The sequence below is a fragment of the Silurus aristotelis genome (assembly GCF_946808225.1).
Source record: "Silurus aristotelis genome assembly, chromosome: 11".
NCBI lineage: Eukaryota > Metazoa > Chordata > Actinopteri > Siluriformes > Siluridae > Silurus > Silurus aristotelis.
In genome coordinates this window covers 12281284-12294089 of record NC_139584.1, presented here as the reverse complement: position 1 = coordinate 12294089, position 12806 = coordinate 12281284, and the positions used below count along the sequence as shown (strand labels likewise).

Genomic DNA, 12806 nt, shown 5'->3' with positions numbered 1-12806 from the left:
AGGTTACCATTATAGCAAATGTCATTACTAAAACATTCCCCAAGGAAGAAATGATGATATGGAAACTATTCACAGTTTTTGTGAACAGGAAACTGGTGGTTTCCACCATAATACGCTGTCAGGCTTTATATCACTTGCTGTTGGCTTTTAAAACAGGGAAAATACAACAGCAGATAAGGCCAGTTATAAATACATTTGGTTACAGTACTAACAAACAGGCAATGTTTTCAACTCTTAAGGGACTTGAGAACCTCTTTTTGTTCCCAGACATCTGAACTAAAGCTTGTGCATTGGTATGACCTGCTGTTTAATTCACATAAGTATACGTAGGAAAACTTCTCCAACAGGTCAACATTAGCAGTTAATCCTGTGTCCCACAAAACAAGATCTGTACATTTTATACAGAATTAAAAAAAGAATTGCTAAAATGAAAATAGATTAAAAATACCCCTGTATATTAAGAACATATAAATTAAACCTTGACGAATCATCTCAGAGTGATGACCTTTTATGGTTGACATGAATAAGTAATTATTTCTATAAAGCATTAAACAGCACCAAACTTGAAGCAGATAGTCTTGTATGGTTCCTTTTCACTGTGCAAATACACCTGCAAACTTGCTGCTTAGGCTTAATTAGATTTTAGAGGTTTCATTATAGTGGTCAGTCATATATATATATATATATATTATATTTTTAAGGCTTTGCTTTAGACAGTTAAATTGTCAATCAAAGATAAATAAAGACAATCTTTAAAAAGAAAAACATAGTTCTTCATGCCTTGGTAACGAATATTTATTGATTCAATTCTCAATAGTTTGGTCATCTGTTTCTTTCATAGCCATCCAAATTAACTATCAAGCAAAATAATTACAAACAAAATCACAAGCAAACAGCCTCCAAGCAATAGCGACAAGTAACATTATTTGTCAACATTTCCTAGTTGTGTTGCTCAGTATAAATCACAATTGGAATTGTCTGTTGTTTGAGATGATGGCCTAACAATAATGTTTAGAAATGACAATTCTGAAAGAATGGGAATGTTGAATATGAAATAGATGTCAAATAATGCATACTGGGGGTTACATTTTATTTCATTTCGAAACAAGCATTTCTCAATGGTTCTTTGGATGGTTAATGGTTTTCATTTTTATTGCATTTCTATACCACAAAAAGAAAAAGCCCTTGTGCTAAATGAAATATTTTTTATCTTTGAGAGTGGATAATCTTTCCAACATGACATTTTCACCATGTTTTATCTTCATGAAGGTTATTTTTTCTTTTAAATAAGCATAAGCTTCTTAGTAGGAGACTTTCAGACATGACCCAAGCCTCTGATATCAGTGAAAAAGGTCACACATTGCTCTGAAGTCATCGTATCTAGTTACAGAGAAACTTGCCGAGTCGGTCAAGCTACACTTCAACTAAAGCCCTCAAACCACCTCTATTTGACCTCAAATGTAAAAGACACCTAATATTAATTTCACTGTTAAATGTAAAAAATAAAATACGAATAATAAAAAAAAAGATTTGTAATTTATTTTAATCACTTTTTACTCATTACAAATTTGTGGAAGCTGTACATAAATGTTCTAGCATTTAACTAATTAGTAATAAGTCAGTTACATTTTAAATCTAGTTTTTATTTAACATCATTTTTCCTGCTGTACAAACTTTTAAATGGTAGAAGACGTTCATTCTGATAATGCATGTCAGCAAAGAAAACCGAGTTTAATTGAATTGAATCTCTGGCTAGATGGCTTATCAGAAATAACATGGTGGCTTCAATTCTAAATTCCCGTTTTATATGAAAAATCGTTTGCTTTGAACGCAGGCTCTGGCCCTCAAACTTGGAAGAACGGGGTAATTTGCAAAAACTTTCCGAAATGATCAAGTTGATGTTTCACCCACAAGTACAACATTAGGACCAGAATATGTGCAGTATGCCACACACACGAATGAAAAAAAACACAAAAATACAATTTAGCTACAATAATACAATTGTCTCAACAGTAGGAGAAGATGATAGTCTGTTAGGTACAGACAGTTGACAAAAGGAAACAACAGTAGTTGTTACGCGGCAAAAAACATTTTGCTAATGTAATCCGAGTTAGGATGAGCATCAAATGATGTAAATCATATGCCCTGGTCTTATCACACACACACACACAGTCAACAGCACTGATACCAACTGAAAGATTTGTTTGTGTAAAAAAAAAAATTAAATAAAAAAAAAATAAAAATCTGGTGGCCCAACTTGCTCTCTTTTTGTCCTTTAATACATCACCTGCCTATATTTTACAGGTTATTGCTACAACACAGAACATAATTAACACATTTAAAAAATACATTTAAACAGTACACTCTGAATGTCACTACACAGTCATCTGCACATCTGTGTAGCCTCTGCTATGCTATGTCTTTTCCTAGATATTTATCTTGGCACTGACGATACTGTTTTGCCCCCTGTTGGTAGGTTTGTGAAATCACAGTTGCGAACAAGTACTGTTTTCCAGGCAAATATCACCAAACGTTAAAAGATTTGACATATCATTGGGTTCAAATGACTTTACATTTGAATACAAATGCACTTGACGGACATCCATGTTTTACATGTAAAAAATAAAATACCTTCTCGTTAAAATAACTATTAAAATAAAATAAAAAAAAAAAGGAAAAGAAAAAACAATCCTCTGGAAAAACTGGAAAAATATCTGACACTTGATAATGAATTAATCTACAAAGAAATGTACATTTTCACATATGTAATGTAGTGACATGTGACCTCATGACATCATGCCAAATGTCAGGAAAGAAAGCTGATGAATGATTTATGGAAAAGCATTAAAAAATATATATAAAACAAGGGTGTCATTCTCCAGTTAACTTCAACCAGTGAAGGTATTGAATTAGCTGAGGTGTAGAATCAGAGGTATGAATCAAAATTTCCCACACCTGGCACTCGTTCAATAAAAATACTGCTTTGATAAAGCAGGACACACTATGAGAAGAATTGTGTTTTGTTAAAATTATAAAGGACATTCTGCTATTATTCTTTACCGACACTATTATGTTTAGTGACAGCTTGCCCTGGCAAACTCCTCCAGTCTTTGGGGTATCTAAAACAGATATTTTCGACATGTCGGCATACCGCATTTACACTCTACACGCATACGTTTCTTAGGAGAGCCTGGAAGTCGCGTCAAACTGAAATTAGAGTCCATCTTTGTGCTTTCTGCATCTACTGGATCGACTGGAAAGAGAGAGAGCGAATAAAAGTAAGTAAGTAAAAATGTTACTAAAAATACACTTTCTCCAAGCTATGTTCTGTCATTTTAAACAGTGAGCCAGTTAGAGAATTCTGGAAAACATTTACTCTGCATTTTGTAGTCAAAGGTCAGCTCTTCCCCTGCTTTAATTGCACGAGTGGCAAAAAAAGCTATCCGTGGCAGTCTCTCGTCCAGGTTTTCTATAAAGACGTTGTACACCTGAAGATTTGGATCACACTGTGGAAAGAGAAAAAGATTAGTCGTCATACTGTTGTTCTGGTCACATGTACAGGATATGGGCTGTTATGTGCATATATAAAGTATACAGTTTGCAGGGTAAACATGGAAGACATGCATGTACAAGTCCTGCAGAGACAGGCCCAGTAGTACTCCAAACTGGAATCAGAATCAGGTTTATTGGCCAAGAGTGTTGACGCATACAAGGAATTTGGTTTTAGCTGTTAGTGACTCTCAAAGTACAGACATATTTACATCTGTGAAGAGGTCTTTGCATTTGTGTGTGTGCACACAAACTATTTTGAGGTAGACTGAGTAGTTATTGATGCTATTTGCATGTAATGTGTGTAAAAAAGGTGGGGGCAGGTTTAACACGTCTCAGGATCAGAGAGGATTCTGCATCTGCAGTGATATGGGGAGACGCACTGCCAGTGTGGTTTAGCGAAAAGTTACCAAAAATTGTTTTTCAAAGGTGCAGCAACATTTATTGTTGCTTATTATGTAAAATACCTGAACACTCACATTTAGCCCCGGATTTAAGATTTTAAACACTGGCTCAGTTTGTACATTTGTGAAGGTGTTTTACTCTAAATTGTCTTTCTTTTTGTTAACACTTTAATAAAAACTAATTATAAAATTGTTAAGCAATCAACAAGTAAAGACTAAAAAAGCTGGTAACTCATTCAAACTCTTGTCCCCCACCCAAAATCAATAACATACAGTAGTTGTGAATAAGGAACAAACACCTCAGCTGCTCCACAATGTGTGTGTGTGGGGAGGAGGAGGAGGGGGGGGGGGGGGGTGAACAAAACATTTCTCACACTTACACTGTGATTGACAAAGTGAGAAATGTTGCCATAGTGTGCTGCATCCACCGTATATTCATCATCCACATAATCCAGGTCAAAAAGGTATGTGGCTCCTTCTTTATCGTAGACATGGCCACGCCTTTCTGCTTCTTCTGTAGTGATGATCTGAAATTACATTGACAAGCTCGTAAAGAGACTCATTTAATGTAAGCACACTGCAAAATGGGGTAATAGTAAGACATTCGCATTAGCAAGTGACAATCCTGGAATGTCAATCCTGTTGCCTGTAGATTGTCTTTTGTGGTGTGCAATTTTTTTTTTCCCCCCATGAATTGAGATGGTATTATCCAAAAAGTTATACAGTCTACACTCTTGGGTAAAAAAAAATTGGCCAAGCCCAAAATAGCAAAAATAGATTTATTAAACTTTTAAGGGTGCTAAAAACAATTCCATGTTCAAAGAGCAAGAATTATACTACTAGATTAGCTTCTCCCTGTTCTATCAATCCTGGATTCATTTTTGAGCATGTTATTAGACCCTTGATGAGCTGCATCTGCTGCAGCAGATTAACAAAAAGCTAGAAAAGATATAATTTTTATTTGTTATATACCTATCAAAAATTTGCATCATGAGTTTATCTTTGTTCCCAAGAAGACTATAGAAGTGGATTTCCCTGGTTCTAGCTCCCCCACCCCAAACAGTTCACTGCAGCAAAAGTAAAAAAAAAAAAAAAAAAAATCATTCATTCTTGCTCATTTTCTTGAACTACCATTCAAAATGTCATTTTGGCAATTGTAGACTTTTTTGTCCATGAAATGCTCTGTGAAATTCATACATAATTTACACCATTATACCTTGTGGATAAAATTGAGGTTTTTTTGTTTTTTTTACTTTATTTGGATGCCAAATGCAGTGTATTGGGGACTAGCTGTATGGAGAAATAGCATAAACAGATGTCCTTGCACTACACTGGTCAAAGGAATCGTTTAAGCCATTTGTTTGTCCTCAGAAAGGCTCAAGTGTTTGTGCTCTCAATGTTATTTTGCTGCTGTTGCTGAACTCAGCTGTTGTCTTTAGACAATGAAAGTCTCAAGGTCAACGTTAAACAACAGACATAGAAATACTCCCATCTCTTTTAAAGGTTACTGGGGAAGATATATGACATAATAACCACAGTTCATATTTAAGCACAGGCAAATTAAGTTGCAGAAAAGAAAAGAAATGAAAAGAAAAGAGTCTGTAGTGCATTACCTCTCCTACATACTCCATGACAAATGTGTTCTTGCGGATGCGCTCCATGGTGCGTACCCCCCAGCCCCTGCCATTGTCAGTCCTAAAGATGCACAGTGAATACTGAATGCCCCTCTGCACGACCCTGTTGTGGCAGTCGGGCCCGCAGCAACACCGCCTGTTGCATTCGTAGATAGGTAGTCCAGGCCGAATGCGCACTTGTCCCAAGTCGTTGTAGGCAAACTTGTGCTGCGATACTCCGGCACAGCAGCCCCCCACAGGACTGTTCAGGCAGTCTGTACACTCACAGCCAACAGCTACCTCATTAAGAGAGATACCGTCGCCCACTTTATAATCGTTAATGTAGGTGAAGTTCTTAGGAGGACCCTCCATGTCCACCAGGTTTTCCACGTGGATTTGACCCTTGTTTGAGCCCAGGCTATTCAGTTGATTTTCCCAGAGTTTGAGGATTTGCCTAAGCTTTGCTCGCTGCACAAGATGGGAAACAATTGAAGCGTCCAGTTTTTTGGGGACGTTGCGCTTCTTTAACCGCAACATCTCGCACATCAAATCCTCCCAGAACTGGTTAAGCAGATCGGTGCACTTGAGGTTTTTCCGTGGTTCCCACGAGTTCATGCTTTCTGGATACCCCTTCCATTTGACAAAATACATATCCTGTGTAGGAGATAAAATCCCTTTTCAGACATACACCTTTACACAGTAAATTAGTTATTTATTAGAAAGGGGATAAATAATTGTCAGATATTACATTCAACAGGGTTGGGATCTAGTGCAAACAATAAGAAAACTCCAAATAGATGACAAATTAAAGGAAAAACTGCTGTCTTTTTCTTTCTAACTCATTACTTTTATCCTAAGATAAAACATTTATGCTGATGGAAGTTTCCTTTTCCATGTTCTTATTCATGAGTCATAAAAAACGTTTTACAAAGATGGAAACAATGTAAATGATAAGTTCTGTTCTTTGCAGTCATCAGTCATTTTCCTGCAAAAAAAAGATTTTTGGTACAGAGGCACTTATAAAATACTAAAAGACTGCTAAATAAATACTATCAAAACAGAACTTTTGCTTTCATAAAAAGTAACATTTTACCAGAATGTCTGTTGCAGTTTAGTTGGGATAAAATGTTATAGGTTACAAAGTTCTTGTCTATCTAGATTACTAATTCACAGTATCAAGCGAAACCAATATCTAATTGTCTGTTGTTACCTGTGTTTCTTGCGTTTTACCATTAGTGACGACCTTTCTTTTGAAGTTACATAGATATTCCACTTCATATTCACATAGGTTTTTCTTGTTGATCCCCAGATCTCTGCATTTGATACCTTTCTCTCGGCAGAACACTTCAAGGTGGTCAACAGCAGCAAGACATGCCACTTTGCAATCTTTAAAATAAGAGACAATTTAATGTACACAACTTTAACATTAACACTTGTACAATTATATAACTGAATCATGCATTCATTCAATCAACTAATAATGCAGATATAGAATGAGAGCGCCAGATAATGTTCACATTATTTTATGATAGAGGGAGCAGAAAGGGTTACGCAGTGCCACAACAGTCACAGCATAGCATAGCATAGCAGATCAGATCAGATCAGATCAGATCAGTAACCGAGACCATTAACTGTTGTTATGGTTATTTTGACTGTGGCATGCAAGTTTGTGCCAGGCCGGTTTCAGTGTTTATAAAACTGTTCGTCCCTTGGGATTTTCACACTTAACGGTCTATGATGTCTATTTAGTGCAAAACAAAACAAAAACATCCACAGATGGCACTAGTACATTGGCAGTCCTGCAGGTGGAACAGTCTTTGCTGACAGGACGGCTCTTGTAAATCAAAACCAACACTATGTACAACTGCGATGTGCAGAAAAGCATCTGAGAATGCACAGCAAATCATTGATACTGGGCAGATATCGCTTATATTTGTAAACTTTCTCCTTTTAAAACTGTTTTGCAAGAAGAGTGGCAGGAGTGATTTGTGATAGTAGGGTATCTGCAAGAGTGAAAGGGAAAGTTTATAGGACTGTGGTGAGACCTGCGATGTTGTATGGTTTAAAAACCGTGTCATTGAGTAAAAGACAGGAGGTGGAGCTGGAGGTAGCAGAGCTGAAGATGTAGAGGCTTTCGTTGGGAGTGACGAGGATGGACAGGATTAGAAGCGAGTTTATTAGAGGGACAGCGCATGTAGGACGTTTTGGAGACAAGGTGAGGGAGGCGAGATTGAGATGGTTTTGACCTGTGCAGAGGAGGGACATGGGGTATACCAGTAGGAGAATTCTGAGGCTGGAGCCACCAGGAAGGAGGAAAAGAGGAAGACCAAGAAGGTTTATGGATGTGGTGAAGGCAGAAATGTAGAGGACAGAGTAGAATGGAGACAGATGATTCGCTGTGGCGACCCCTAACGGGAGCAGCCAAAAGAAAAAGATGGTTAATTGAAAGCATTTTTTTTTTTGCAGGTTTAAATCACAAAGTCCTTCAGGTGTGCACCACCATTTAAGATTTATAGGGTGACAATTCGTGCAAGAAATATAAATGGGAATGGGAATCATACATCTGATGTTGAAGATGTTTGTTCGGTTTGCAAATTGTTCTAAAATTGTCATGATGTGTTTGAGCCAGATAAGTGATGAAATAGACAGAAATAGGATGTCAGAGCAACCTTCCTGTAAGAGTCTGCGCCCACAACGCAGAACTCAGCCCCCACCCTATCTTGAAGACTATGAGGTGCAATATCCTATGCAGCATTCACATGGACAAGAAGAAAAGACACAGAGATGAATCTAGTGTGTTCCCCCCCGATCATAGTGATTCTCTTCCTTCAAAGTTCACATGCTGATGACATCGACGCGACTGCTGGAGCTATGAGCGCTCTGCATTCGGATGTTGTCAAACAACCAGATAAACTGTGGAGCCTTTGTTGCAAAAGGACTTTGTTGCTGCACAGCTTCAAGATCTGGAGAGGGGAAAATAGGCAACTGTGTGAAGCTCAGATGGCTATTCAGGAGGAACTCCAACAATTTCAAATCCTTAATAAAGATATGTAGAGTTTAACAGTAAAGCTGCAGGCGGCTTTCCTAGCTCCTCAACCACAGCGAGTCAAAGAGACTCGAGTCCCATTGCCCGGAACTATCTGGTGGTGCCCAGGCCAGTGGCCTATATTCCGCGGCCTACTCCCAGCGGACCCCAATCGCCACAGAGAGAGTCCCTTCAAGTCAAAAAGCATATACATATGCCTACGGGACAAGCCCACAGCCTGATGCCCATAAAACAGTCAACTATATCCTTCCTTGATGGGGCGGCTTTAGAGTACTGGGTTGTCCGGAGACGTCCTAAAGGGGCCCGCATCCAACAATTCCAAATTTCACCCGTCCTGAGTTCGCTTATTTAAAGTTAGCCCTTGATAACATTCTCCCTGCTGATGCAACTGAGCTCTTCAAGAATCAGGTTCTCCTAGAACACCTCAGGTTTGAAGAGGCTCACCTAATAGCAGACGTATTACTGAATTTCCCTTTGCCATACACAGACACTATGACTGCACTTACTGGCAGATTCGTTCTACCTTATCAGTTAACTTTAACTAAGATAACAGCAGTCATGGATGCTCCTGTTCAGTTCAGCCTGAAGATGTAGCCAGTTTCGATAAGTTTGCCCTCCAAATTTAAGCTCTAGTGGGTCTCCTGAATTCATTAGATGCGGAACTACAGTGCGGCTCACATGTAGCCTGCCTGCTTACCAAACAGAAGATTTAACATTAAGAACAATTCGACAAGATGTTAGGAAATTCAAAGGGGCAGCAGTTTCCTTTAGGGTGTGCTAAATATAGCAGCCCGAAAGGAGCTACCGGATCAAAAATGCTTTTACCTCTGAACACTTAGGTTTGGCTAAGCACTCTCTTTCCATTGTAAAGCTCCAACAGAGATACCAACACCTGAAAGGCATCCCTTTACAGCCCATTGACAAAGTACAACCCCTCCTTTTAATAGGAGCAGACCATCCTTATCTTATAACACCTATTGAGCCTGTACACCTGGCAATTAAAACCAGACTGGGTTGGACATTACAAGGCCAAACATGCTTTCTGCAGCAACAGCTACAGCCTCAGCAATGTTTACCTATTTCCATCACCCCTCAAATGGAAGAACTATCCCGGAACATAGAGAGACTTTGACAAGGTGATAATATTCAACACATGGATGAGAATGAGAAATTAGTCACATGATCAAAGCAGGATCAAGTGGCAATGGCAACACCACTGTTAAAGAAAAGCTAATATGCCTCAACCTTGTACCTCCAAGGACTACGTTACGCCCAACTTAAGAAGTACAGAGCGGCGATTGGCAGAGTATTCAGTGAAGGAAGTTCTGTATAATGAAGAGATTAAGAAACTAGAGCTTGTTACACCAAACAGGTAAAGTCAAGGCCCACCATTCTTACTTTAAGCTGAATTAGAGTGGCTAATTTTGCCATCCTTTAAAACCCCTGAAGATAAAGTGGAAAGGAGAGCCACTGTATTCTGCAGTGTCACACAAACAGCAAATTTCTTAGATTCCAGTAAGTGCAGTTCCTAGAAATACCTTGTTGAATCCACAGTTCAACACCATCAGAGTGACTTAAATCAATGTAGTTTACCTACAACTATGTGACAGCAGAATATCTCCTCTTCCATAACATCCAACAAGACAGCTTTCCAGAGGAATACGAATATCTAAAGTCTGGTAAGCCTGTATCCACTACAAGCTGATTACTCACTTCCAGGGTGAAGAGAGAGAGTTAAGAGATGCCTTAATGGATTGCAGCCAGAAACTTCATCAACATCTCGCCAAACAACAGACTGAATTTCTGTTCAACCCGCCCAATGTCCCTTCCTTTGTTGGCAGCTGGGAGAGAGAGACCCGATCTCTTAAAATGCCCTCCGTACAGTAGTAGGTGCACAAACAGTAACAGAGGAAGTTCTTCAACCAGTACTTATCAAAATAGAGGGAATTATCGAAAGCATACCTCTAAGTTCTCCTCCAATGTAGCTGACTTAAACCTAATTATTCCAAATCTCCTGCTCATGGGGCAGCAAGAGAGCTCTTTATATCAAGTGACCGATGAACACATAGGAGGACGTAGCTGGATACAAAGTCAAGTTCTCACTGATAATTTTTGGCTTTTCAAGCTCAGTGAGACTCTACTTACCTAATCTCCAGCTACGACACAAATAGCATTCAGGGACTAAAATCCATGCAGTTGGATCTGTTGTTATGATGGTTGACAATCAGCTACCACAAACCTTTTTGGTTGTTTGGGACAGTGATAAGGACATTTCCTGGAGCAGATGGACAAGTAAGGTCTGCAGAGGGTCGATTATACACACGCCCTCTCATTAATCTACCAGAGATAGCTGATGAGGACGACACCAAAATCAAACCGACAGACATTAAACTCGATTTAGAGACAAATATGCCTTGCGGCAGTGTAGGAAAAGGAGTCCCCTTCGGTTGTATTTCTACGCTTTACCAATAGATGGAGCTTCACAGTTTACTATTCATAAGAAGTTACCTCTGCGTCGTCACAGTGCACCGGTCTCCATAAAAAGGCCAGTAAACAACAACAGCTAGCAGATGACAGCAAGAATCACACCACACGCGATCAATCCTAGACCCAGTAAAGTTTGAGTGTTCTGAATCCTGTACCGTGTTTTTACTGACACGCTGGGGCGAGTACAATCTCCTGATCAACGCACACCAGATAGTGAATCTCCCTTACAAGTGGTCCTTCTACGTAGATAGTAAACCTTCCTAGCTGCGTTCTCTTTTTATAAAGACAGTTTGACAAAAAAACATTTTGTTAAAGAAAATGACGTCAAAAACAGAGGCAGAGCTGCAAGGAGGAAGTGTGAGTAACTGTGTGTGAGTGAGAAAAACAGCAGGAAATATTAAGGTGTTTCATACAAAAATGTTCCTGACAGTTCCGGTAAAAGGGCCATTGGTACTATTTTAGAGTAGGATCTTCTAATCATTTTCCTTTCCTATGTAAATAGTTAACACGGTGAAGATTTCGGGAATAGATCATGTGTTGGGGGTCGGTCCGTTATAATAAAAAGCTTTGAAATGGTTGACTGGTTATGAAATTAAAGCTTTTACTGTTTTGGGAAATACACACATCCCTCACACTTCTGATGCAGAAGTTTGGTGAAAGCGTTTGGTTGGTCGGGTGAAGCAGGGAAAGGGAAGTTAGCATGCTGGGATCTCCATGCCAGCCGAAAGCGTAAGCACTAGCCAGCTAACGAGCTAACACACAATAAACGAGGATTTGGGAAATCTGATCTCACTGCGTTCCACGTGTGCAGTCTGATGTTACCCAATCTACTTTAATAAACCCGCCTGGATCTCTTTAAACTGCTCAAACTCTAAGCATGAAGCTGGAGTGGAAGGATCCACTACAACACAAGGACCGAATAAACCGAATCCCTGAACCCATAAACACTACACCGCAGCCCGAGTCTGCACAATATAACTCACACAACAACCCGGTCACAATGCCGCCCTTAGATCGCGCTGCTGTAGCCTGCAAATCTTTTATTTATTTACAATTAAAATCCCTCGTATTTAAAGATCGGGAGGAGGAGTGGGGGGAATAAAACAAATTCTTACCTTTCAAATTTTCCGCCATCTTTCTACTACCGCCAAAATTAAAGTTAAAGCCTAACTCAGCGATTGGCTCGCAGCCCCTGTGACCGACAGCTCTCCCAGCCAATAGAATTTGAGTATAGAAATACGACACGCGTGACGTAAAGGTTTAGGTCCTGATATAAATTATTGAAATTCTCAAGATTATTTTGGAAAGATATGGAATTCTATATTAATTAAAAAAATTAAATGTGGGATAGAAATATGTATATTTGATGTGCTGTTTTATACAGAACATGAAAATTTGAATTGTAGACCAAACTTTTCTCATTTTATTAATGACTTCAAATTGCATGTAAATCTCTTAGAAGAAACAAAAAACAAAAAAGCAGTGAAAACATGTAATGCTCTAAAAGCATTTAAAATGTATTTAATTTTTTAATTTTAATTTTTTTATTTTTTTATTTTTTTCTCTGGAAGTGAGTGTAAATTTGACATGAGTATTTAATACCCCTTGTTCTTTAAGTATTTAATAATAAATAAATAAATAAACGTGTGTGTGTGTGTGTGTGTGTGTGTGTGTGTGTGTGTGTGTGTGTGTGTGTGTGTGTGTATA

General features: G+C 38.7%; 1 protein-coding gene across 4 annotated transcripts; it reads right to left on the bottom strand.

Annotated features, from left to right (window-relative positions):
* Window positions 1–2257: 2257 nt before the first annotated feature.
* On the bottom strand, window positions 2258–12328 carry suv39h1b (SUV39H1 histone lysine methyltransferase b). 4 transcript variants are annotated; one of them, XM_083553884.1, is made up of 6 exons: window positions 12215–12328; window positions 6777–6952; window positions 5567–6220; window positions 4334–4480; window positions 3377–3506; window positions 2258–3253 (listed from the first exon to the last, which is right to left on the bottom strand). In XM_083553884.1, the coding sequence occupies exons 1-6, from the start codon at window positions 12231–12233 to the stop codon at window positions 3120–3122; spliced, it is 1260 nt and encodes a 419-aa protein (XP_083410010.1). In that variant the 5' UTR covers window positions 12234–12328; the 3' UTR covers window positions 2258–3119. The 4 variants fall into 4 exon arrangements, with proteins under 4 accessions (XP_083410010.1, XP_083410008.1, XP_083410007.1 ...); XM_083553882.1 differs by lacking the exon at window positions 12215–12328 and adding an exon at window positions 11735–12036; XM_083553881.1 differs by lacking the exon at window positions 12215–12328 and adding an exon at window positions 10852–11008.
* Between the last annotated feature and the right edge of the window lie 478 nt (window positions 12329–12806).